The sequence below is a fragment of the Bolinopsis microptera genome, chromosome 8, assembly GCF_026151205.1.
Source record: "Bolinopsis microptera isolate Bmic1 chromosome 8, MBARI_Bmic_1.0, whole genome shotgun sequence".
NCBI classification, from domain to species: domain Eukaryota; kingdom Metazoa; phylum Ctenophora; class Tentaculata; order Lobata; family Bolinopsidae; genus Bolinopsis; species Bolinopsis microptera.
The window spans coordinates 8,047,170-8,074,216 of NC_087079.1; the positions used below are offsets into that span (position 1 = coordinate 8,047,170).

At 37.0% G+C, this 27,047-nt stretch overlaps 1 protein-coding gene across 4 annotated transcripts; it reads right to left on the reverse strand.

The window, feature by feature from the left end:
- Window positions 1–331: 331 nt before the first annotated feature.
- On the reverse strand, window positions 332–26,216 carry LOC134819191 (long-chain-fatty-acid--CoA ligase ACSBG2-like). 4 transcript variants are annotated; one of them, XM_063828986.1, is made up of 21 exons: window positions 26,207–26,216; window positions 19,240–19,302; window positions 18,783–18,830; window positions 15,602–15,737; window positions 13,973–14,178; window positions 13,169–13,277; window positions 12,934–13,037; window positions 11,542–11,667; window positions 11,007–11,213; window positions 10,620–10,693; window positions 10,249–10,290; window positions 9,106–9,160; window positions 8,721–8,841; window positions 8,206–8,367; window positions 7,959–8,089; window positions 4,545–4,719; window positions 4,217–4,314; window positions 3,598–3,747; window positions 3,312–3,377; window positions 2,448–2,603; window positions 332–1,975 (listed from the first exon to the last, which is right to left on the reverse strand). In XM_063828986.1, the coding sequence occupies exons 2-21, from the start codon at window positions 19,288–19,290 to the stop codon at window positions 1,964–1,966; spliced, it is 2,229 nt and encodes a 742-aa protein (XP_063685056.1). In that variant the 5' UTR covers window positions 19,291–19,302; window positions 26,207–26,216; the 3' UTR covers window positions 332–1,963. The 4 variants fall into 4 exon arrangements, with proteins under 4 accessions (XP_063685056.1, XP_063685057.1, XP_063685059.1 ...); XM_063828987.1 differs by lacking the exon at window positions 10,249–10,290; XM_063828989.1 differs by lacking the exon at window positions 3,312–3,377.
- Between the last annotated feature and the right edge of the window lie 831 nt (window positions 26,217–27,047).

The following is a 27,047-nucleotide window of genomic DNA, read 5'->3' on the forward strand; positions in this document are numbered from 1 at the left end:
CACACTTGTCATACGTTGTATGACCCGCCTGTATCGTCGAAGACGATACAGGGGTATCTACTATAGTAAAGCGACAGTGGGGGTCACCGCGTGATACAACGTCACACCACACACACGCGCAAAGCCAGCAGTGCGGCCGGCCGCGGAGTGCAGCCCACGCTTTGCATGCACGAGAGAGGTACACAACGTGCAGCAAAGTTTAAAACCTACCAAGACGCGCGGCGAGTCGCACCGACGGTCTTCCCAGAAAACCTTACTGGCTGGGGGGGGGGGGGGGGGGGGGGGGGGGGGGGGGGGGGCTCTTTGGCTGGGTAACAAAATTAAACAAATATTTCAGTTCAAAATTAGAACTCACATCATTTGCCAACAAACTTTTACGATAAGAAGTAGATACTATTCATAATTGCAAAGGTTATATTAAGTTATCAGCCCCATGATTATACAGCTTTACTTTCTACCAAAACCACTGATTGAACCCAGCTAGGAAACCTAGTACTATAAGTATTACACTTGCAGACAATTTAAAGTTTAACTTCAACTTTATTATAATCCTTAGCTTGTTTTATGAGCTGCGCGTGCGCTTATAGCCTAATATCGAAGGATAATAGATTAGCACTTTAGGTGAAAGTAAAAATGTTTCTTTTACTAACACCAATGTTAAGCAATTTCCCTGTAAAACGTACTAATACTATGGAGCTGATAAAGTAGACTTCATAATCGAGAATTTTAATATTTTAAATTTTCCATTAGAATTTCAACAATTTAAGATCAACTTAAATTTGTAATCTAAACTTGACTAAATCAATTTATATCACATAACTATCTCGGCTTCATGGCAATTAGGAATATGTGACCCATATGAATGAGAACAAAAGTTGGATCCGGACTTTTGAGTCACTTCCACCACAGATCGACATCTAACAGAAGCAATATACTCTCACTACGGGCAAAAATATCGAAAATACAGTATGAACCAATGGCAAAGCAAGTTATAATCGACCATTTATTCAATTAATTATTTGACCTAAAATTGGCATGCTCTATCATCATGAAAATACCCGTATTCTCATACCAGACTATTTACACGTAAATTGTCGACTGCAGAGCACAGACATAAATTCAAAATTTTATCCTGACCGTCGCGGCATTGTGTCGCGCTTTAATTCTCACACAACTGAATACACTTTCAATACAAAATCAAGTCAAACCCAATGTTAATAAAATATCACGCGTTGGGCCTAACACACTCTTCAAGCATTGTTCATAAAGGCTTCTACACATTTATAAAGTTCCACGACAATTCTATATTATAATAACGGCACGCTACTACAATTTCACTCACGCGTCCCTATGTAACCTAGTGATAAAAGAACAAGAACCAATAATACTATAAACATCAAACTAGAACCCTCGACCAGGATATCACATCTGAACAGGACAGTTCCAGGCGGAGCTGCAGTTCAGTGCAAAAAAACTGATATCTTTAACCGCTGATACAATCCAGTCAATTACCCGGCAATTAACAGTCAATTACCCGGCAATTTCAGATTAATTACTTCCATTCTAAACACTAACCACATTGGTTGACAATGCTAGACTGTATCATATAAATCTCTTCGAATCACCAACATACAAAGTTACCGGCTTCATACGCAAATCATCAAAAAACCAAACATTTCACACTTTACATCGGAAAAGGCTAACATTATAATAGACATTATTTTAGAGTATACAGTTCGTGACACACAAACACACGCAATCTATACTGCGTTATCTTGTCACGTGACAGGTGACACGTGATCAGTGCGGTTCGTATCTGCTAGCACCGGAACACGTGATGCCCGTATAAGGAGCGGACGGTACACGTGATGCCCATATAAGGAGCGGACGGTACCGGGATCTCATCGGAAGTGTTTTGGAACTAAAGCTTGCTCGGCGGAATCTCGCCATTTGGTACGCCTAGTCATAACTGCGTCTGAAGGAGAAGGTAAGCGTTAAAACATGATTTAAGGTTTTTTTATGATTTACTGGCTACTGTAAACTTCTGAAGTAAATTTCAATTAATTAGTCCACAAATTAGTCCCCAATAAATATTACGTTCAATAAGGCTAATGGGGAAAACTCCTAAAAATTGCTTTTAAAAAGTGCTTTTAAATGGTTGAACACGTGGCAGCATGTGAAATCTTCTTGCGGAGAAGGTTAAGATCAGATGTAAACGCCACAACCAATTACTTACTCCAAAATATGAATATTTTTCAATAATAAAGCCTAGAAAGGGAAAAGTCATGAAAATCGTTAAAAATTGACAATAAATATGCTTACATTCCAGAAAAGGTGATACATACAACAATATCCTGATCTATTAACATTTGGTCACATCTCTGTAACGTCAGACTAGCTAAAAACCACCTGCTAATTAGCTAATTAACTAATTAGTTGAAAGTCACCTGCAGTGGAGGGAAGGGAGGACGGGCATCTTCAGAGAGTTGAGAACTTGTTCTAGACCTATAACCAGGTAACTGGGCTACACGCTCCTGTTCTAAATGGAGAGAGAGCTCGTCCAAGTGCTGGGCTATTATCTTGTCCTCCGTTGAGGAGTCACTCTGTTGGGAAAATGTTGTTAGGTTGTGTTGTTAATGTTATTTTAATTTTTATAGACTATGATCGTTTTGGGGAAGCAAATTTGGAAGCTTCATTCCAACAGTAAATAAATTATATGCTTACTTCAGCAATCAGCACTAAATCAATGTTTTAACAGGTCAGGGACTCTACAGCGTGAGATTTGTCGCGCAAACAAATTGGAGGAGGTTTTTTAAAAAGTCATTTCCAACCCTAACCTAATAGTTTTTTGCGCCGAAAGATCACACGCCGTAATATAAAGTCCGGACCCGGTTTTAACACTCACTTCAAAGTTAAATTAATGTTCCAATTACTTTAGTTATTTAAGTCAATACACTTACTTTAGTTATTTAAGTCAATACACTTACTTTAGTTATTTAAGTTCATACACTTACTTTAGTTATTAAAGTTAATACACTTACTTTAGTTATTTAAGTTAATACACTTCCTTTAGTTATTTAAGTTAATACACTTACTTTAGTTATTTAAGTTAATACACTTCCTTTAGTTATTAAAGGTAATACACTTACTTTAGTTATTTAAGTTCATACACTTACTTTAGTTATTTAAGTTAATACACTTACTTTAGTAATTTAAGTTAATACACTTACTTTAGTTATTTAAGTTAATACACTTACTTTAGTAATTTAAGTTAATACACTTGCTTTAGTTATTTAAGTAAATACACTTACTTCAGGGCGCTTAGCGCTAGCTGCCGACGGAGCTGACGCGTGGGATGGGAGCCTTTCAGGTTTGCTCTAAAAATCATACATTCATTTCCACAGAGAGTACAATAATCATATTGTTTATTTGGTGCTTTACAAATGAGATTTTTATCCCTCAAAACTTTCAAATATAATTCCAAAAAACACGGATAAATCAATAGGAACGATCAAACGAAATAGAGTGACCAAAAGAACACAAGTACACATTTGATAGCCTGTGAGTATTTGTCCGGGTGTTGGTTTGTCAACTTACAGAGGGTGAGGGCGGTCTCTCGTTGTAATCCTCATACATCTCGTCTATTATATCCGCGTATTTAGTCATCACTACTCTTCTCTTCAGCTTGAGTGTGGGTCCCAGCTCACCTCCTCCTATTGAGAAGTCTTCTGGAAGGATCCGGAACTTCTGTTGAGGTAAAGATAATGGTTAGGAGTTGTACGAATATTATGATTAAGTAGTACAGTAAACCCCCGATTTTTCGACCAATTTCGGAGCCCAAAAACACGATTTACTGCGGATTTTTCCTTTCCCCAAACTTCGCGGTAAATCGGGGTTTTACTGTAATACAGGCAGTTAATATTATATAATTATAATGTTCCGTCTCAGATTCTCAGAACAATCTAATATCACTTTTGGTGATAGAACATTTTCAGTTCAATTATTAAACGTGCGAGTTTAATTATTGTACAAATCGAACGACAGTGGCGTGATTTTAATGTATTATACTCAAGTGTTAAATTAGTGACCTAATCCACTGCTGCCAAAATAACTGGAAGACGCGAGTGTACACATAGCTACGTATTATTCAGAGGAAAACGTTCAGCAGACCAATTATATTGGGATCCTGTCACGTGATTAGTTGCAAGGTACTGACCTGTATTTTAGAGGCGTTGCTGACAGCTTGTTTGTTGGCCTCTTGTACTGCCCTCTTTATGTTGTTCAAAACCAGAGGATCCATCAGAGCTTCAGAAACTGTTTTAAATAGATAAGATAGTAATATGAGTAACTCAAATCATAGTTCTCATGACACACAACGTTTGGGAAACTTAATCTTTTGAAAGCTTTTACAAATAAATACAAATAATGAGCCACAGTCACTCTTGATTTTAAGGTTAAATTTTAATAAAGACTTTGATAACACGTTACAAGACTATGATTGCAAGAAGTATGCAAGCGGAAGTAAAGGTGAAAGTTAAACAAACCAGTTTTAGCGCAGCTGCCAAGTTTCCGACATTGATCCAGGGAGATCCAGTCGAGCTCATCTAGCGGTTCGTGCGCGTCACTCATCACGCACCTCAGGGTACACACAAGTGACAAGAACTTCATCTTGTCACCTATTACCATACAGTTACTAACTATTGGCGCGTACTGTTTTACCTGTAAAAATTAATAATGTGAAAATATAGGGTTTTAATCAGTATTATTATATGCTACTTACCCAGTCCAGAAGGAATTAAAACTTAATGTGCAGATTATGTCCCGCGTCCTACCCACACTCCACAGTGTAGATCTATTAGCTATTTGAAAAATGCACTGCAAATTTCAGAATTCGGCCGAAAAATGTTTTTAAAAGGCCTAATATAACTCAAAATTCCACTCCAAAACTTAAGGTCGAAATGCAATTCTACATTGTTTCTGAAAATTTCATGAAAAAATATTGAAACCCCATCGAGTTGAACTATTGTTTTGAACGAAATCAGATTCGCGAATATCGTCGCGAATTGAGATATGGGCGATTTTGTTCATTTTTTGCGATTATTTGAACACAGAATCCACAGTTAGGTAGATATTGAGTTGATAATCATAGAGAATGTGTAGTATAGGCTTACCTTACATATAAAGTTTGTCTCATCCAAAAATATTGATAATTGACCAATTTATGGGCTTACATCAATCAAAATTGGTGCACATGCCCAAACATGGTCATATAATAGTATTTTGCTTATCAAATTTTTATAAGTTATGAGGGGGGACCCGGAGTCTGGGACCCCCTCAAAAGTTCGGTCACAGGCCCTAGTTTGTTGGTCAACTGCTATCTAGAATCCCCCCCCCCCCCCCCCCCCCCCCCCCCCCCCCCCCCTTAGGCCTTAAGTATTAACGCATAAGGGTTTTTATAAGAAATATAAATTGGAGGGGGCCGGGGTGGTAATACCGTACACAGTCAGCATAAGACTCTGGGAAGGGGAGAGAGAAAGGAAGTGGATTGCAGGGCAAGGATTAAAATTAAAATTAAAAAGTTCTGTGAGATATTTGTTAACTTAAGTACCTATTATAAGAAGATATTATTCTGTAGAAATATGATTATGGGTATCTGATCCATATCTGGATGGGAAGGAACCTACTAAATAATCAATTTGTTAAATTTTTGAGAAATTGATTAAAAAGAAATTTGTGAATCCACAATCCACATGCTTATTGCTTAGAGCAGCTATTTTATTTTGTATTAAAGAAATTGTTACTGTACTGCCTGTTATGCTTTTTTCCACACTTCTTCTACATGTTGGATTAATTCTAATCAATGGAACCAGTAAGTAATTAGTTAGGAAATTTACTCATCATTTTCAATAAACTTTTCAAAAATACCTAATTTTGTTTATTTATAATTTGTGAGGCCTTTTCTTGCATACTTCAGTTTGTTAAATTCATATAGAAGCAAACTGAAGTATGCATGCCATATAAACTGACATCAAACTGATATATTATTATAATAATATTATATAATACCCTGACCATAACCTATACTTTGCAATATTACAAGAATGCTAAATTTCAGCTGCAAGTTCCCCGGGAACCTACCTGGGAGACTACGGAATGTGTGTGTACTGTCCTGTGAACACCTTCAAAGCGACTGAAGGAAAGGAGATCTCTTGCACTGAGTGCCCCTACGGAGCCACTTCACTACTTGGTTCTTCTCGCTGTTCTTGTGAGTTGGGACAATTTTGGCATAATAGCAATAATTGTTATTCGTGCTACGAACACCAATCATATTGCTTTTGTCCAGGAGGAGAGATATGGAATGGGGGTGACCCATACAATGGATTCTGTAAACCATGTCCATCTGGAACGTACAAGACAGAAGAAATGCCCACCTGCAGAGTTTGCCCTACTGGTTCCACATCCACTGCAGGATCTGACTACTGTGCCTGTGAGGGTGGGTGGTTCTGGAATGGAATTTCATGTGAACAATGTTCTGAAGGATCCATCAGCCAAGAAGGGGCGTCAACCTGTCTGCCGTGCCCTTCGCAGTCTCATCAAGAGGGATCATCGTGCGCGTGTCCGCCTGGGGAAACATGGACTTGGGAGAATTCCATCAGTGGTTCTTGTAGATCCTGTTCTCCAGGATACTACAGCAACTTGGGTGCATCGTGCGAAATGTGTCCATCTGGAGCAACCTCTCTTATAGGGTCAGAACGCTGTGTTCGCCCTGCCGGAAAACTCTGGTCTATAGACAGTGCGAGCTGTGAAGACTGCGAAGTCCAGTTTGTTAGTCAAGCAGGCAGTTTACGATGCCAATTATGTCCGTCAGGTTCAACCGCTAACCTAAGACAGACAATTTGCACTTGTCCATCTGATATGATGTGGAACTGGAGTGAAAATGGACTGGTATCCTGTCAGTTTGTTTCTCGTAGTGACACACCCATTTCTGCAGCCCTGATTCTAGCTATCGTGTCTGTAGTTCTGACTATCATCTGCATCTCCCTCGTTGCATTCCTCATCATCGAAAGGAAGAAATCAGGAGAAAGAAATTATCTAACTAGAGTAGTATACACTAACAACAGGGGTACAGGACGTGTAGAGATTGTAGATGATCAACAAATACCGGCTACTGAATTCTTACCCAGCCAGTATCAAGATATTGATCTCGAATATAACCAAGATGTTAACCCGCTTCAGGCTGAGGAACACCGTATCTCAGGAGGGAGTGGATTTGTTCCCTTATCTAACAAAGGTAAAAAGGATGCGGAGGTTCTGTATTCTGTGCCTTGGCAGAGATCTACACATGGAGAAGAAAATGACGTCTATGATACACTAAACCGTGGTAATCCACCTCAGTACAACACACCAATGCAGATGGAGGATGGTTACTACGTGTTGGGTAATACTGCAGCCGGAACCACCGTTCCTTGGCTGATAGAAGAGGAAAAAGATGGCGTCTCGGTTACCGGAAATGAATGAATACAAAATATACAATTATACACTAGTAGAAAAGTTTTTTTGCCCAGTCCGAATTTAGTCGGACTGGCTTGTATGGTTTATATTGATTTTTATAAATTATCTTTCTTTAGGGTCGCATAATCAAATAAAATGTGCATCTCCTCTAAGAATAGTTTGTCATCTCATTCTAATCTCTTGATATGAACTAGTTTTGTTACGGTATTGATACAGTTTTTGATTTTATTACTTCATACAGTATTGCTAACTGTGTCTAAAACTTAAAATAATTGACTCTGGTGGAAAGGTGAACCATATTTGTTTGGACACATGAAAGTGATTCTTGATTTTGATTGACAAATTTGCTGAAAAGTGAAAGCTGATTGGTTAATTGATGTCACGCGTTGAAATAACATTACTCGCCTCCCCACAAGAATCAAGATCTATAATCCGCTCAAACAAACCTTATCTTCTATAGGAATAGGCGCGATATTCTCTCCACCCGCCGTGATGATTATTTCTTTTATTCTCCCAGTTATCGTGAGGAAATTGTTTTTATCTAGTTTCCCAATATCACCAGAGTGCAGCCATCCATCTGAGTAAATTGTGTATAATTTCATGAAGTAGCTTCTCATTCGGAGATATGCTTTTCACTTAATACAGAACAAACAGATTATAAAGAGTATGCGAAATCTTTCAAATGTTTTTTACCTTTGTCGACAGTTTTAGACGTAGTGTCCTCGTCGTGCATGTACCCCATAAAGATATGTCTCCCCCGGTAACAAATCTCGCCATTTCCGTCCCGATCCGGCATTTCAATCTTTATCTCCGAGCCGGGGATGCTCTTACCTGTACTACCTGCTTTGTGCTGTCCTGATAGGGTATGGGATTGTTATCAATCAGAGAGCTGTATTATTATCTCGAGTTACAAACCGACCAATCAGAGAGCTGCATTATTATCACGTGTTGAATAATTGCAATTCAGAGGACACTTGAGTAATTGAGGGACAGAATTCTTACTTTTAACATTCCTAAGATACAGTTTCCCTACTTTAAAAACAATAGCCTTCCACACCCCTCTCTATAAGATCAATCTCCTCGTGCAGCGAGTATCAGTGAAAACACAATTTTTTCGAAAACGAAGCAATATTCAAAACTAGCATGTTAATTAGTTGATAAAGGTTGGTTAGATTGACAGGTTCTTATTGGTCTGGCACCGAACTTACCATCAAAAGAGAGGGTTTGAGGTCCGGAACATTCGCTCATCCCGTAGATCTCGTAGACAGGAATATCGAGGCTCTGGAAGAAGGCAATAGTTTCCTGGGTGATGGGGGCAGCAGCTGATGCCTGAGGGGGTTTTATTTGCAACACACGTATTGAGGGGATTGATCAGGAGTTGCGCAGAAAAGTTCCTAATTTGAAGTCCACTGATATCTACAGCTTACCACTGGCCCTTAACTCTTAAGGCTAAGAGTAGATTTATAAGTAAATCTACGTTTGTTTGTATTTGGCAATCTATAGAAGTTTAGACGAGAAGGAGTAGGTTTTAACAGAATAACGTTGTAGTTTTACTGGTATTAACTTTACTGTTATTAATAAGAAGCTGCTCACCTGTAAGATGCATCTGTCCAGACCAAGAATTTGTTTTATCTTATTGAAAACCAACCTGAAAGTAAAACACATAACATCCAAGCCTTGAAGGTTTAACTACTACCAGCAGTGAAGCACTAATGTAAATTTAGCTTTCAATAGCATTATACTTAATAATAATACCAACAATCATTTATAAATCTCCCAAATCTATTTATCAACAAGAGCGAGTTTTTAATCAAAATATTCAGCGTTACTCGATAGTTACGGATTTCAATTATCAGCGGTTATATCCATGATATGGTTTAAGATATTAGATTGTTGACAAATATCTTGAATGTGAGCAACAAAACTCTTGTTTTCAGCTATCCAGCAGTGTACGATAGGAATACCCAGCTATCTGGGACTGTTCCAGTCCACATTATAGGTTCAGCCAGCATGCAAACACACACAGAAATGTTGAGCACATGTTGCCATGACAACAACATGCGATATTCACCCGTACGTGGACAAGGGCTAGCGTTTAATGAAGGCGCAAAAATAACAGTGTGTGGATAAATATGCGAATAATATGCGAATAATATGCGAATAATATGCTTCAAATTGTCTTCACAAGCTGGGATGCATTTTAAGCACAATACAAAATAAATACAAAATAAATACATTCAATTAAATACAACACTTTATCATATTATGTGGGTGACAGACAATAACTAAGGGGACCACTAAAACGTACAGTACTCCTCTCTTTGGAGATCTTTACAGATTACACACTACACCTTATCGGTCCCATCAACCAAACTTTCGTTTATTTTTTCGTCTAAAATCGTTCCAGTATGCCCAGTTTCCGTAGTTATCGGCCCGATAAGGTGTCCCCTACTGTTCTCGTCGCACAAACTTGCTGAAGGTACGACTGGAAACCAACAACTTTTCTCACAACAAATTGGCACAATATTTGTCCCACCCTAGACAAATATCACACCCAAGCCTTCCGTTTCAATAGTTTCAAGTATAGACTATATTTATTGTCAGTCGGTTCCCAGTTGTACCCTCAGCAACCTCGCCTCAGAGCTCTAAGATCACGCTACGACACGTTACTATTATAGGTGATGCAATCCCCCTAATGTTTATTCATTAGGATATTCGGTCTGACATGTCTCATACCTGTCTGCAAACCAGTAGCCTGCCGGGTATTCTTTGCTCTTTCTAGAGAGTGGAGACAGTTACATGGGACAACACCTCGTCAGCACCACGTGGTGTGACGTCATATCACGTGTGGTGACGTCATACCACGCCATACGGTGCTATTAGTACAGGAATAGCGAACAGAAAACAGAAATCAGTACAGCAGGAAGAAAAGCCAGGATAAAAACAAATCCCGAGTCAAACGCTCAAACAGCAAGGTTTATAGCCGGATAGCTTGATTAATGAACACGTGGCAAGTATAGCAGGTTGTCATAACGACACGTGACTTTCTATGGAGTTAAGGAAGTTGTAGCCCTTGTGAACGGGTGGATGCAACAACGTCTGTTTACCTGTCAGCCATCCAGTAGCCTCGGGGCATCTCCGTGCTGTTCTGTTTAGCTTCACCCACATCTGTTCCGATCCGCTGTAAGAGGTAGGGTAAGTCTGAGGGCTCTGTTTTATGTGCCCAGAAAAAGAAATTTTCCTCCGTCGCATATATTAAAGTCGCTATTGTGACGGTACATTAGAACTAGACAGAAACAAAGTGTGAAGGGCCTGAACGGAACCCCTCGGTTTCAGTTCCTTGTTTAACACTGCCGTACAGCAATATTATGTGTGCTTTTTAAAAGAAATTATACTTAAAAATATGATTTCTGTATGGATAATATTATGTTATATATGAAAATTAAAATTCAATGCAAAGCATACAATTACCCATCATCTAAATTAGCACGCACCTGGGCCCATTTAGTAAGAGCTCTCTTGAACCCCTTCATTTCGTTAATCTGCATCTCAACTTTGTCCTGTATCTTCTCCCATACCCTGGGTACCCCCAGGAACATTGTGGGTCTGACTTCTTGTAACGTGTCTACAAGGGTCCCCTTCAGCGCGTCCGATTTAGCGAACCACACTGTCGCGCCACAAGCCATAGGTCCGTGTAAATCCTGGGGAGTAGTTTATATTTAGCCCAGTTTCCAGTCTCATTTCACCGTCAATATCCCGACCTTATGTAGGTACTACCACTGTTGTGCAATCAAAGAGCGTCATGTTAACTGTTAGCGCTGAGTTACAATCGTAATGTGCTAAGATTGCACGCTAACGCATAAAGTAGTTACTAGTTACTGTTAACATCTTAACATAACCTACGTCAAGGATTTATTTGTTAAATCTCCTAACCAAACTAAAACAAAATGATCGTTAAATTCTGGAAATCCTAAAATGAGGTTTAAAATTCAGCATCATGCGGAGAACTTGAGATGCAAAGTAACTTACAATAATTTGCGCGGCAATGTGACTGAGGGGAAGGTACGAAACAACATCGGAAGTTTCTCGAACATTCAGGATCTGGCAACATGCCAGTGCAGTCCACGAGATATTGTCGTGAGACAACATCACAGCCTGAGGAGGGTGTTACAATGAGTTCTGTGACGTCATATAAGTGTCACGTGATTGGTTTTAAAAACAAATATTATCGCGGATTTTAGTGTGATCCGCAATAATATTTGTTTTTAATAATTTATACATGCTATAGTATAGTATGGTTAACATTAAACCTTTATTCAATCGTTTGAACAATATTGTTGCACGGGATATTGGATATAATAACCACATTTGAAATAAAGATCTCAGCCAAAATTGACCAATACAAAGAGTACGGTCAGATCACGTGTCAGCGGTTTTAAAAACTAATATCAATCCGCGGATCGTAGATTGTACATGTCCGAGTACATATTTGACGTTTAATTAATATTCAATCATTTCGATAACACGGACCACGCACAGAGCACAGAATATAGATTATGTGGACTCTCTGCCAGTGCCTTGTGGCAGGTGTGAGAACCTAGATAAGAGATATAAGTGGAAATTAAGGGGTTAAGCGAATGTCACTGGTCTATCTAGGGCTGAGACGTCATAATATCGTGTATGCAACATAGTTCGACGTAAAAAATATGTAGTCAGATAATTCAATAGCTGTTTTCGTGGACAAACGATGCCACGATGGACGAAATTACGCAAAAGGAGATATCTTATAGCCTATCGAGACAGGAATATATAGGTTACAAAAGTATAAAATTGAATTAATGTTGTAAAACTAGATTTAATCTAGATGACTATCAAGGAAAACAGATAATAAACATAACAATTAGACACACAGAATCAGTAAATAAACACGATTGACAACAATTCAATGTACAGTAAAACCCCGATTTACCGCCGAGTTTGGGGAAAGGAAACACCCGCGGTAAATCGGGGTTTGTGGTATATCGGGGTTTTACTGTAATAATGCTAACGTGTAGTAGTACTAACTTGACTGAGATTCAGGAAAATAACTTCTAATCGAACAAATCATCAGTTCCACACCTATTTCATTGTAAAACACAAAAACAGACGGACAAACACCCACGTTAGGTACGGTGACAAAGCTTGGTGTCCCGTCTGGTCGCGTGCACGACTGGCGTGTTCAGGATATCAATGTATGTACTATGTACACTGTACAGGGTACATTGTACATAGTACATTCGCCACTGTACATTGTACTATGTACTTTATTTGCACTATATGGTGCAATTTAACGTAGCGTGCTTCAACACACTTGTCTTCATCACAATTTTCACTAACTATTCTGGCTGAAATTAAGCAGGAAAAGTGTTATTGAAAAGTTACCTTTGGAGGCCCGGTGGTTCCGCTTGTGTATATTAAAGTGGAACATTTGTTGGGTTTCTGATTCTTCAGTCGCCACTGTAGTTCATACTCAGGTATATCACTTCCTGAACGTGAATTAGATCAGTGCCAAGTTTCAACTGGAACTACATCAAGTTTCACTTTCAGTGACGTTATTACATAACCTCGTAATAACAAGAGACACTCGTCATTAAATTAATGTGAAATGATAACAAACCTATCTTCATGAAAGTATCCCAATCCAAAACGTTTTGATCCTTTTGCTCTTGAGTAACTACGTCATCGTACACAATTACATACAGCAAGCTTGGTAACTGCTGTTTAACCTGATGATAAGAGAAATTATTTTAAGATGAGCACAAAACAGGGTACGACCCACGTGTATGGAGTAAAACTTTTGTTACAAATTTTATCAGCCATTTTGTGTGAGAATTAAGGAAACTTGAACCGTGAGAAATCCCCTTTATCTGATTTTGAATTTTAGATGGAAGCGTCTGTTTTGCCAGATCAGATAAATTTGAGACTTCGTGTCTAAATACACTATGATTTGAGATTTGAATGGAATGTTTGAGAAGACACGAGAAGATTTCTTAATAACTTTATCGTCATTGGCAGTGGTTACAATTCCTGGCTGAGCAGTAAGGAGATAGTCGGTCATTTCTGCCGATAATTTCAGGGAAGATAACACAACTGAAAGCCCCCCCCCCCCCCCTGGCCCTCCCCCCTCCTCATGCGATAGAGCACTACTTTCACACTACTTACTTTACTTACTCATACTGCATACAGTATGTAACCGTTATGTAGAAAACAATGTATCGTATTACTGTTAATGGCCTTTATTATACACGATTTGGAGATGTACTGTTTGGTGCGTGTGAATATGTTTATTATGATAAGAATCGATACGTAACATATACATTTAATGAATTATTCGGTGGTTCCTGAAAACATTCATTTTGAAAACAACGTGTGGACTGTGGAAAGACTATAAATAAATTCATTCCAACAACTCAAATATTACCTGCAGTATTTTATCCAGCATGGCCCTGTTCTCCACTACTATAAACTGAGCCTTAGAATGAGACAGGATATATTTACAACTCTCGGCAGAGTTAGTTGTGTAAATCCCGGCTGCAATGCCTCCCGCCATTATGGATCCTATATCTGCGATAAACCACTCTGGAGCGTTAAATCCCATAATACACACGGCACTAGCCGGCTGTAAACCTGAAAATATTGGAGTTTTAGGAATACAGGACGATAAAAAGTTTTAAAAACTGCCAGAAAATTTGAAAGATAAGACCACATCCTCCCGCCCTCTTCAACACATGTTAACATTAGTCGGGTCGGTATGTTCAGGAATGAGAGGAATGTTGCAACGTGTTTCAATCACAGTAACACGATCGTTATTCGTTCATGATATCATTACAATGTGTCAGTGATAAATCAGCTCTCCAAAAGTTACAGTCTCAACTTTTACACCATGCCAAATTATGTATAACACTGAATGTGTGCCAATTAGTGGTATAATGAATCACTTGCTGAAGGATACGACCACACCCATGACGTGATTGTCTTTGATAAGATGACGCAGTTTTATTGAATTGCTAGTACACAGTTATTAGCACAATAATAACTTAATTACATTAATAATCGGGAACTGCATTATTGTCTAAGATCTAAGCAGTTTAAGGAATAAGGTCCTATTTGTAACATATCATATTAACGGTGCCATGCTGTCTGCATCACTGATTATGAGTATAAGAGAAGATTTCTGTACAATCGAATCAGCAGTCTGTCTAATATAAGGCCACTTTCTGCGTGCAATTCAGTAGGTTTTTTCTAATTTCTAAGACGGACACGATATGTTCTGCTGTGCGCGCGTTAGCCCACCTTCCCATAGTCAATTACAAGTCATCGCGCGTTACAAAACCAAACACAATTTCCTAGCAGAATTTGCCACATTGTGCCTTGTGATGTAATCAAATGATAAGCCGTAATCAAACGTGGAATTTGGGCCCTATACGTAATCAGAGGACAGGAAATCGAACAGATTACAAGCAATTTTCGGGATGACAGATACGAAAAAGTGTTCATTCTAGAATATGATATCAGTGTTCCTTGAACCCTTGCGTTCCATACCGAGCTTGTTATGTTGTTTTTGTTAAACATAACGATTATGAGCCACAAGCATGAATATGCATTCACTTTAATCATCACAAAGTATTGGATACAGAGTCGAGTGTTCACGCTACAAGTAAGTATTCACTGTACAAGTGTACATATTTACAAGCGATATTTATAATTGATGTCAGCTGATCACTTGATGACGCCAACATAGGTATTTGGGATTGTGCCAACGCTGGTATTTAATGTTTTCATTTTTAATCTCTTAAATAGTGTGGTCGCAAATTAGGTCAAAGTAATGTCATACGATGAGAACCGGCGTGATTGATACATTATCTAGCTTTGATATCTACACAATATCTTAAACAATCACGGTAAGCTGCAAACCCCAAAAGGACTTCAATGATCTCACCCTAAACGTGAATATTATGCAAACTATGCACAACATTCCTCCGATTGTAGCATCAAAAGATATAAAACATCGAAACGTTAACGTTAAGATTAATCGTAACATAACACGTACCAAGTTTGATGAAGGCTTTCGCAGCTGTACTACAGTCGTTATAATATTGATTGTATGTCCACGTGGCCCAACCTTTCGTTCGCTTTACTTTTAGTGCGGGGCTGTCTTTATGGGCCGTTACTGTAGCTAGAAACACCTGAATATTATCATATGTTAATGATTGTGTTGCACAAGTTTTAATTAAAAACCCCCATATTATACCAGGGAGGTCGATGGTTGTTTCTCAGATCCCCAAAAGTGATCGTCTATTAGTGATTTAAGAATGAATCAAAACTCCAATTTACAGGTTACTCGATTTACTGACCGTTAAATCGGGGTTTTACTGCAATACTTATCATTAGATATGTTAAGTATTGTATCATATCTTACTAATATCATATATCAATATCAGCTCGTTACTCGATGCATGTTACTTAGTACTTACACGTAAGCAACAGTAAAAGCGAGTAACTTGGTCAGATTTATGGTAGTTGTAACCAATTCGATCGGTTAAATACTTCTATTCCAAATTAAAACATATTTATTATTTTGTTTTTATCTGGCTCCTTGCCCAGAGTAATCCGATAACTGACGAATTGGCATTTATGCATGCTCAGAGTCAAGAAGGAAGTATAAATAACAGTTTCCTACTAAGAATATGTAATATTATATTAAGTTGATTTTAGTTACGTTGTTTGTCTCTTATTAGTTCACTGCTTATCAGTGCGATATCAGCTACCTTTACTCTGTGTAACTCTGTGATACACTCGAGTTTACATAGCACACAGAAATAGCTAGAAAATCACTTGTGGAACTGAGCAAAGAACTCAATCAGAAGTATTGCTATGGTGACCTTAAAACCTCAGGACTTGCGTGAAGACAGTATATCTTGGTTTGAAGGCATCACAGATCTCTTGAATTGTTTTTTGTTTGTTGGGAACTGGCCCGAAGTACCAGCCAATGTTTACTCAAAAAATATATAATAAATATTATCTTCTAAAAGTCAAAAACTCACACAAGATTAGATGTTGTTGAAACTATTAAAATGGAGCTTATTTAACAAGCATAGCTGAGCGCAATTAATTATTTAAGTTGCCTTTCGGATTGTAAAGTTGAAATTATCATATTAATGCACTTTCTGAGTTGAAATTATCATATTAATGCACTTTTCTTCATCTACTTAGGCTCCTGGATTGAGAGCACAGATAGGGAGATAAGGGTTAGAAAGGGAAAAGCGTGGGGTGCCCTACATAGACTGAAGGATATCTGGAAATCCAAACTCTCAAAGAGCCTAAAGATTAGATTGTTCATAGCGGCTTGTGAATCAGTACTGCTCTACGGATCAGAAACCTGGACACTGACAAAGGCTCAAGAGAAAAGTTTGGACGGGACATACACAAAGATGTTGCGTATGGTGCTGGGTATCTCATGGAAGGACAAGGTCAGCAATATAACTTTGTATGGTAGCCTCCCAAGGCTGTCAAACAAGTTACGAAGCAGGAGATTAAAAATGGCGGGACACTGCATCCGACATCCTGAGCTACTTGCCGGTGATTTAGTCTTATGGGAACCTACGCACGGTAGAGCACAGCAAGGCCGACCAAGACAAAGCTACTTGTCTATGTTACTGAAGGAAGTTGGGACAAACTCTAAAGAGGAACTGCGAACCCTGATGCGGGACAGGGATATATGGAGGGGGTTTTCTGGCGTAGATCGGACTTAGCTCCGACAAAGTAGTAGTAGTAGTAGTAGTAGAGTTGTAGAGGGGAAACAGGCGCATAGCTAAAGCTAGCTAGCTATTTCAAAATTTTGTTTGTACGACTGTTATCAGTCGCATAGCATCATACCGTTGTGGCTGGTGAAATGTGGACAGTGTAACTAAGATGGTATGCACTATGCAGTGAAATTGATTCGGTAATACTTGCGGGCGTGCTTATGGTATTAAGACGAGGTTGTTATCAGCATTACGGTTAATGTTGCGCTTTGATTTCCTTAGTCCCGCTATATATAGTATAACATAAAGTTAGGCCATTCGTCTGCGATGCCCTCGTTTTGCTGATCAATAAGCCCACAGAACGTTAAAAATTTCCTCGCAGATACAAATTTTCTGTTTTCTGTGGCCTGCTTGCTTCGCTCGCGAATTTTCGACTTTCAATGTCGGCGATTAAAACGAAACAGTTCTTAAGCATTTGGAGCTAGGCCCTATAAAAATTTTTGCGTTTTATGATAATTAATGCTTTTAACATTAATGTAGAAACTAGAATTTTATATGCCGACTGCTGAGTATATTAATAATATATAATGTTTACACTCCACAGAAACTCCACAGGTATGAGGTAATACTTTGTAATGTTATATTAGTAAAACAAAGTATTACCTCATATACCTGTGGAGTTTCAAGTGAGTTCAGACGATGCTGTGTAATTAATTCCAGCGATTTCTGAAGGTTCCAGCCGAATAACACAAGTCGCCATCAAGGTACTGGAAGCAGTATATCCGGAGAAAACTTTCCGCGACCCAAATTTCACTTTTTTGACTGAATTTTCTTGAATGACCATCTTACAAGATCACTGATGATGGCACAAAACACGACTGGGTTCTCTTCCCAAATAAAGCTTTGATATTAAACGGAAAATCATCATCATATAAGAAGAGATTTTGGAAGATTACATATTTGAGGTGCTGGACGAAAAACCACGTAATACTATTTAAGGTAGTCGGATTGGCAAATGGCAAGGGAGCTCCGACCTGTAGAGGTTGTGTTTTCCAACTATCTGCCAGGATAATCTTATCAGAATCTAAATATCTCAGACAATGTAACAAGTTTAAATCAGTGCCAAAATATATCACTAGAGGAGCGAAAAGTACAAAATTAACTCGTACAGGTAAAAATGAAAACAGCACCTGAACCTCGAGGGCCTTGAGTCAAGGCTGACATTTCATTAAAAAAGGAATAATATGCAGTGGAGAAAGGAATGATAAACCTATGACGAGAGATAAGGGATTATCACAAATTTTTGGAGTGATACCACGATTTGTTCAGTTTAATTATGTGATCCAAAGACTGTTTGATATGTTTATTTATTTTTCACGGTCTGACACAATAATTGCATTGTATTATGATCTGTTATTCCAATTTACGAAACAGAACATAACAGTAAAAAGGAGTCAAGATAAAAAGATAAATAATCAAAAAACTTACATCATGTATAGTCCTGGGGGGAACTGATGATGGACCAGACAACGTTTTCTGAAATAAGGTTTACTTTAAAATACATTCTTTAATCATGTAAATTAACTATTTAATAAAAAACGTAAAAACTCTCAGCTGTTAAATTAGATACCAGCTGAACCGTGTCTACATATCTGTAAATCTACACTCTTCAGAGTTACTGTGATAAAGTTGAGTTATAATTAATTATAAGTTAATAATTATTGAGTCACAACCCTATGTTTGGCCTTGACAAGCCAAGTTTCTATAATAATTAGCTTCCTTCCCATCCTCCCTTCCTTTTACCCAACAACAAGACATGGATTTAACGTGCGCTCATTAGGAACAAAACAAATCATTATAACTGTAAAATTAAAAGAATTATTCAGTAAAACAATTATCTAATAAACCAATTATTAATTGATTAATTAAATAATTATTTCAGTACCTTGATCTGAACTTCTCCATCTGGATCTGCTGTCCAGTGTTTAGAGGTCATGGCCTAATAGCTGAAGTGAAACCGGTTAAATAGAATACTCAGAATACTGGGACATACCTAGAATACTCGGAATACTCGGAATACTCGAAATACTCGGAATACTCGGACATACTTGGTAATTTAATCACGTAGATTGTGTGTTGTCAATGGTAAGCGGACCGAATCCCTTCCGTTTAATAATAACTATCAGTAGAGTTAGGGTTTGGGATGGGGCTACGGTTAGAGTAAGTGGTATGAATTCGGTCTTAAAATGCTTAAAAAAACCCTCATATAAGTTTCTATAACAGAAATCAACAATCAAAATAAAATATTTATCTTCAAATAATGAATTGCAAACACGAGTGATAGCAAAAAAACGAATTTGCGAAATCTTCTGGTGCGACACTGTGTTTTGAAGAATTGAAACAAGTACAAGTATCAAGATTTTTTGAAAAACACAAGTCAAATTATTCAGTGTTCCTCATTATAACCATAAATGTATAAAAGACTAAACAATTATCCAACAGCTGACCATATAAAGTAAATCATGATAAAATGTAGCTTTATAATTATTTTTAAAAACAATTTATAGAAAATATATTTTAAGAAAGTTGGTAAATATATAAATATGGAAAATCATATCAATTCTTAACACTAAAGCTTTAAGCGATGATCGTAGTTTTTCATCAACTATTCTTCAATTTAAAAAACAGATTGGCCCACAAATTTGGATTAATTTATAACTGTCCAACTACGAGTAACCAAATTGGGTCAAACAAATTTCATTCCTAGCCAATCATAAACGTCTGAAATGAAGTGTCGGAGACACAAAATAGGCAGTTCACAAAAAAGATATGGATAAATTTATTAGATCATAAGATATATATATATATATATATGATATTCGAAATTATAAACCAAATTTAATAACCAGTAGGGCCAGTAGTATAGATTTAATTTAATTTACAGAATGAAACGTAAGTTACAAAATTATCAACAAATAAAAATGTTTTGTTGAATTAAATAGATCTAATATAAACCATTTAAAAATAACTCACATCCAAATTCCGACAGGACTTCTTAAAAATCAATATTCTATCAGTACTATTACTTTCTTGAACGTCTGGACTTTTGGAGTCTGTTAGCAGTCAAAAGAGCTCACACAACTGCTATAACTTGAATCGGAGTCATCAGAACTGTCCCACGAATCAGGAATTTTATCAAAATCATTATGTTCACTATAGATGCCCTGGTCAGGATTTGCAACATGAAAATACCTTTCACTTATGATTTTCCTCAACTCGGGGTGACACTCTTTGTATAGCTGAATACATCCATCACCATCATGACTCAAAGTAAACGTTTCGCCAGCATCTGATTCCAATTCTGTTTTGCTCAGAAATTCTTTTGAGCAACACATCCTGCGAACTGCATTACTATTAAGCTTTTCTTTAAGCCATGATAAAACTGAATCCAAAAATCCGAGAACTTTGTCAGGTGTCCAGTCATTTTTACCAATGTCAGCAAGGTGGGCCATTGTGTACTTCTTTACCTCGATCAAAGTTCCATCCAAGTCGCGGAACCCACAGTAAACAGTTTCAACACCAACTAAGTAACAATGTATCCATAGTTTTAAAGCCTTGATGCTACTTATTCTTGCATATGTTTCGTATTTTTGAGGAAACATCGTTTTAAGTTCAGTATGAATTAATTGGTTACTGATGGGATCAATATCGTGACAGACCTTTCTGGAAACAGTGGCAATTTTGTGATTACAAAGACTGATAAGCTTAACGCATTTTAACTCATCACGTTCCCCGCTGTAACCAGGATCTCCTAGGCCCCCACTTTTCATGACATCCTCGAACTTCTTCCCATACTTAGAAAGTTCTTGATGTGTTAAGAATTTCTGGGGATAGTGGATATCTTTACCGATATCGTCAAGATCAAAATTCTTTGGCTTAATACCCCATAATTTCAGGGTGAAAAGGAGATCAGGCTCTCTTATACACTTTCTGTAGTTCTGAGGACGTTCATCTAAGCCTTTCATCCAGTATCGCTCAGAATCGTGTACTAAGCGATCAATAAAAATTCTGCCTTTGAAATGAAATACAGCACATTTCCAGGATGAGGATAGCTCATGGAATTGAGCTCGAGCAATATCCCGAAGTGCTGCACTCAGAACAAAAAAGTCAATTTGACTCACATCTGTCTGCTCACGCATAGCCCAGGTAAGAATTTTCCCTATGGAAAAAAACTCTGGAATAAACTCAGGAATAGGCCTTGGGGGAAGCTTTACTTTGAAATGACCTAAATAGTCATCATTTGTCACATCAAGATACATGTAAACACGCTCCCCTGTCCATCTGTCTATTTTCAAGCTAAGTGGTAGAGATCTTGGAGGGTTGACAAATCGTAGCTCAAAATCATCTGGAATTGCTTGACCTGATGTTTCCGACCAAGTCTCAATGTCGACCATATCCTCTGACAACCCATGCAATCCAAGTTCTTCAACAGAAAATTGAATTTTCCTCGATTTCAGATAGTTTTCTTTCGGTAGTACATGAAAATCCACAGGATTAAATGACATTTATGTACAGTATCAAAGAATGAAGTTAAGATAAATGGATTGGGTCAACAAGGAAAGCAGCCCAGTTCATGCAACGTCAGCTGAAATGATTACAACCTTTCAGTAGTAGGGGCATTAATATCTTTATTAGCTCAGATCTGCAACAACTTATATGCCTACAATGTACCACGATTATAAAATTAAAATTCTCGAACCTTCTGTTTCAGGTTCTACAACATGAAACAGAAGGTTTATATTGCTATTATAATCATATATAATATTTACAGTTTGCTTGAAGTTTCATCAAATTTGCTTGAAGTTTCATCAAATACTTGTAAGGAACAACATAAGTATATCTCATTCTACTGTAAAGATCAAACTAAGTTAAACCTATAAAATCGAACAGCTTTTGCAACTTTTGAATTAAATCATGATTTCAATGACTAATAGGGGATCGGGAGTAAGGTGGTTTGCAATGACAAGTGCCAGCCATTGGCCTATCAGCTTGTAGTACCAACCAAGCAAAATTTGCAGAAAAGATTAACTTGGACATGAGAGCAGTTTTTATTTATTGATACAATTTGCTTATTTACAAAAGTGAGATTTTAAAATGAGGAAAAGATCTTAATGCTATCTTTGACTTAAAACAGTATATAACTCAAATTGAGTTGATGTATATTTCATAATGGTTTACAGGATACAGAATGTATTCAAAAGTGACAATAAATGTTGCATTATGCCTAATGATTGAGTATCATCAATTCAAAGTTGTTGAGCAGATTTACGTTCTTGAAAATTAACAATAAAAACAGCAATTGGAACCAAGTCAAATGAACCACTATCAAATTCAAAATTGGGTACAAAATAATTATAATTTAAACAATTCTATGCACAAAACATATTTTTAAATATTAAACTGTTTAAATAGACTTTCAATTTACAATATGGAAAGCTTTTCCATAGTTATTAAGGCTGATTCTTCTCAGATTCCTTAGCTTCCTGAGCTCTTATAAAGGCCGACAAGTTAGCTTCAATAGTTCCTCCTCGGCTCTGGGATTCTTTATCTGCATTTCCTGATTAAAGAAAACAGGTACATCAGAGCAGTAAATTTAAGTATTGAACTGACAGTGAAACTATGACTTAAACTTATAAAGTGAATCCTATATTAATCTCTGCATTTCAGAATTAAAGGGTGAAGATACACTGCAACAAACCTGCAAGTCTCCCAATGTTCATGGCATAAGCTTGAAAGATTACAACATAGATCACAGCAATAGGAAACACCCACTTATGTTTCCAAATATTGCGAGATTTAGGCCTTTCCGTACTCATGAGCAATATCAAGAGGAAGACAACTTACATGGTATTATGTCATAATTCATAAACAAGGACCTGTAGTAAGTTGGAAGATTAAAATAAGCTTATACAAACATACAAGAAACTAATTCTCTTTTTATTTTTGCCACTAAATTTCTCAAATATATTATTTATGGCAAAAATGGTTAATTGTTCATTTTGGTAGCAGCCTTACAATAAAAAACCCAACTTCATATTATGTAATATACAATATCATTACCACAAATGTTATGGAAATGTAAAAATAGAATGTGTGTTTATAATATGTAACACTTATTATCACGTCACTGAGAAAGCAATATCGGATAAATTGAAAGATTCTGGAATTGAAAGATACTGGAATATAGTGATGATAATTTTGGGTCGGGAGAAGAAGATAACATGCAGCCGACTTTCCTGATTAATTTTAAATAATTATCGTTTTACGTGCCTTATTAACATATTTTACAGGTTTTAATCCTTATGTATCAACTTGCTATCTAGCACAAAAGTAAAAATCATATAATAAAACCTTTAGTTTACAAATTTATTTCTTAAAACTGGAATTAGAAACACTGAATAGAACACTTGGACACACTCTTGTAATTTATATTTAGTACAACAGTATGATATAAATTGTAACAATGGTTAAAATTAGCCTAAAATCCCTCAAAAATGTATACTGTAGAGCTACAACTGCTTTATGAAATTTTCAATTCTTTTGCTTTGCATATCCATTTCATCCTGATCATAGTATCTATTTTTCATTGCCCTGTACTTCCGCAAACCATACAAAGCCTCTATTTCCTTCTGAACAAACCTTCCTCGATCAATTAACATTAGAATTTTCTCAGGGTCAGTTTCATCCTTGTTCTTCAGAAAGGCAGCTTTGCATTTTGTTTGAAAGTAGTCTGCACCAGCAGGGTATTCTCGTCCCATAAACTGCAATTCTTTGTACAGCTGAACAACTGATCTGCGTAGATTTCCCACAGAGGTCATGGTAGAGGTTTTTTCACATTTAAAACCCTAAATAAACATTTTAAGGAAACGAAGAAATTCTAATTTAAATGTACTAATTTAACACACAATAGTGGACGAATCAGTTGTGAGTTGGCCTGGTCAATGAAACGATATGTTTGTTATAAATGCAGAGGGACTAGATTGTGCTCAAATAAACTGAACAGGGATGTTAGCTGTATTCGTTTCTGAATTTATAACCTGCTAATGCATGCGCCGAGCTGCTTCACAACTCTTTGACGATGTTATATTAATTTCGAATAAATATTATTTCGGTATCACCTGTTAATTTGGTGTGGATATGCGAAAAGAAAAGTACATCTACAATTAGGGAGAAACCAATTTATTTGCAATCAAATTATAGGATAAAAATTGACAAGCATTGTAAAACATAATTATCGAACAATAGGCTAGGACTAATATTTAAAATTCAAAAAAAGTGCACTCGTATTCTATTTGGTGATCAAGAGGCGTACAGTAATAAGTTCACAATATGTGCTAGAACCCACCCAATTGGATCCCAAAAACTTGGAGCCGACTTCTATAAACGTGAATCAAGTAAACCCCTTCTCAGCAGAAACTCAATACTTTGCGTGCATAATTTGTATAAGTACCACTGTCTACTTAAAATGTTAAAAATAATCAAACTTCACACTCCAATACCGATGTAAAATTTATTTCAAAAGTCACCTCGACGTGATAACTACTTTATTAACTCTTCCGCAACCAATTTGTTTGTATATAAAACCTCGAGTATGTGGAATAAATTCCTTAAACCTTCTAGTAAGATTGACTTCTCGTCCCCATGCAATTGCACTTGTTAAAGGTCGCATTATGAATATATGCTACTCAATGCTCAAAAAGCTGGAAACACTGATGAATGGTCAGAACTCAAATTTGATTGAAATGACATGTGCTTATAATAACACACAAACTGGTTCATATAGATTTCATACTACACACAATACACACCACATTCAAACATAGAAACTATATATTCAAGCACATAACACACTGATTAGCCCAGTCGCTTTACACTAGTGTCTAGACTTGTCTGGAGCGTAGGAAGGACTCACAAATATAGGATACAAGGATACAAGGATACAAGGATACAAATATATATATTACGCAAATGTAGCGCACGAAAGTTAAACTTTGCACAACTTCATCATTTCATTATCCAGCGTGATTTATATCGCGCCAGAATAATGAAATAATGCCGCGCTACATCCGAGAACAAATAATTTATATGTTGCTTGATTCACGATGTCAATCCTTCGCATCTCGCCGATTTGCATACGAGAAGCCCAGCTCAAGATTTATGCGAGATTGCGAGCCAGACTCATCGCACAAAATTTGTAAATAAATGAGGAAACAGAAAAAGTTTAACTTAAAAGTTGAAGGAATTAGGAACTTAACATGTATTTTATACTCTTGTACTCAACGTGTATTTTATCACTTGTTTATAGAGTGAAAACTTCGACGTAACGCGCGCGAGATTTTTGCCTGATTTTTCGTTTAAATCTCATAGCTAGGCTCACGATATCGTGAGATTCTCCGCGAGATTTCGGCACCCTCTTTCAGCACTACATATTCGGTCGCGCGCTTGCATTTTCATCGCTTTTCAGCGTGTTTATTCACTGTTTTTGATTGATTGAGGAGCACTACCCGAAGGCATTACTCGGCACTAACGCCTTAAAATCTTTAATTACAATCAAATATAAATATATGCACACAATGTATAAAGTATTAATAATGTATAAAATATGATTATGCTATTAGCAAATTTAAATAGTACTATTAAGAATTTTAAATAACTCTTATCTCTTGACATAAATTTAGAACAGCGACACAGGGTCTGAAGAATGCGCGGTGATATTTTTATCTTTTAAAAGTTGTAAATGACAGTGAAATTGCGCGGTGTCGATAGCATTGTAAAAAATGCTCGAAGATAGTCATATTTTGTTATGAGGTTAAAGTTTTGTTGCTCGTTATTATGATCAACGTATGTTGTACCAAATTATTTAAATTTCTAAAAGTACGAAATTTGAGTTGTCCCAGTCCTTGTCATCCGGTTTATGTGCTTGTGCAGTAAGCACATGCTTGTTGACTGTAGACTTGAATGAATTTAGGAATTTGTCTTGTAGGCAAGTGGTGACATATTTTATGTCCTTGTTAATAATGTTGACTGTTTGGTTATATAACTTAGGCCCAATGTAAGAAATGCTCTTGTCTGAATTACATAAACGGTTAAATGGTACTGCAAAGAACTCAGGTTCTCTTCTAGGTGCGTTTAAGTTTGAAACAGTGAACATTCTTATAATATTTGGTGGTGCAGCGCAGTGTTAGAATAAACTTTGTGCATTAAGCATAATATACATTTAGCTATCAAGTTCGGTAAAGCTAATACTTCTAGTTTATTGAAAATTTCCTTTGTGTGTGAAGGTGTGCTATTCAGATCTTTGTCATAAAAATAGCGGTGGTATTGGTTATCTGCAGCGCGAATGCCCTTTTTCTGGGCCGAGAAGACTCTTTTAACAGTATTTAGCCTAGTGTGTCTTGAAAAAGTCCGCGACCACCTATCCAGCTCCACAAAACAGTGTGTATAAAATATTTTTGGCTGGTTTTTCAGGTAGCTTAGTTTTAGAAAATTTTGAACAAGTTAATCTAAAAATTTATTTTGTGACATTTTTGGATAACTAATTACAGCTAATTTGATTGATGTTAGTCACAAAATGGACCTTAAAACTATTGTGTCGCAAATTTGTCCTACAACATCAAAGGAAGCGTAATTGGATTTCTTATTCAATCTTCCATGGGAGTGGTATCCTCATCAGTTTACTTCTGAGAATGATCT

Coding starts and splice junctions, on each gene's coding strand:
- LOC134819191 (XM_063828986.1), bottom strand. CDS start 19,290: ATGACCTCTAAACACTGGACAGCAGATCCAGATGGAGAAGTTCAGATC. Junction 8,842..9,105: donor TGGACAGATGCATCTTACAG/GTGAGCAGCTTC, acceptor AAACCCCCTCAG/GCATCAGCTGCTGCCCCCAT. Junction 3,748..4,216: donor GCAACGCCTCTAAAATACAG/GTCAGTACCTTG, acceptor TTACCTCAACAG/AAGTTCCGGATCCTTCCAGA.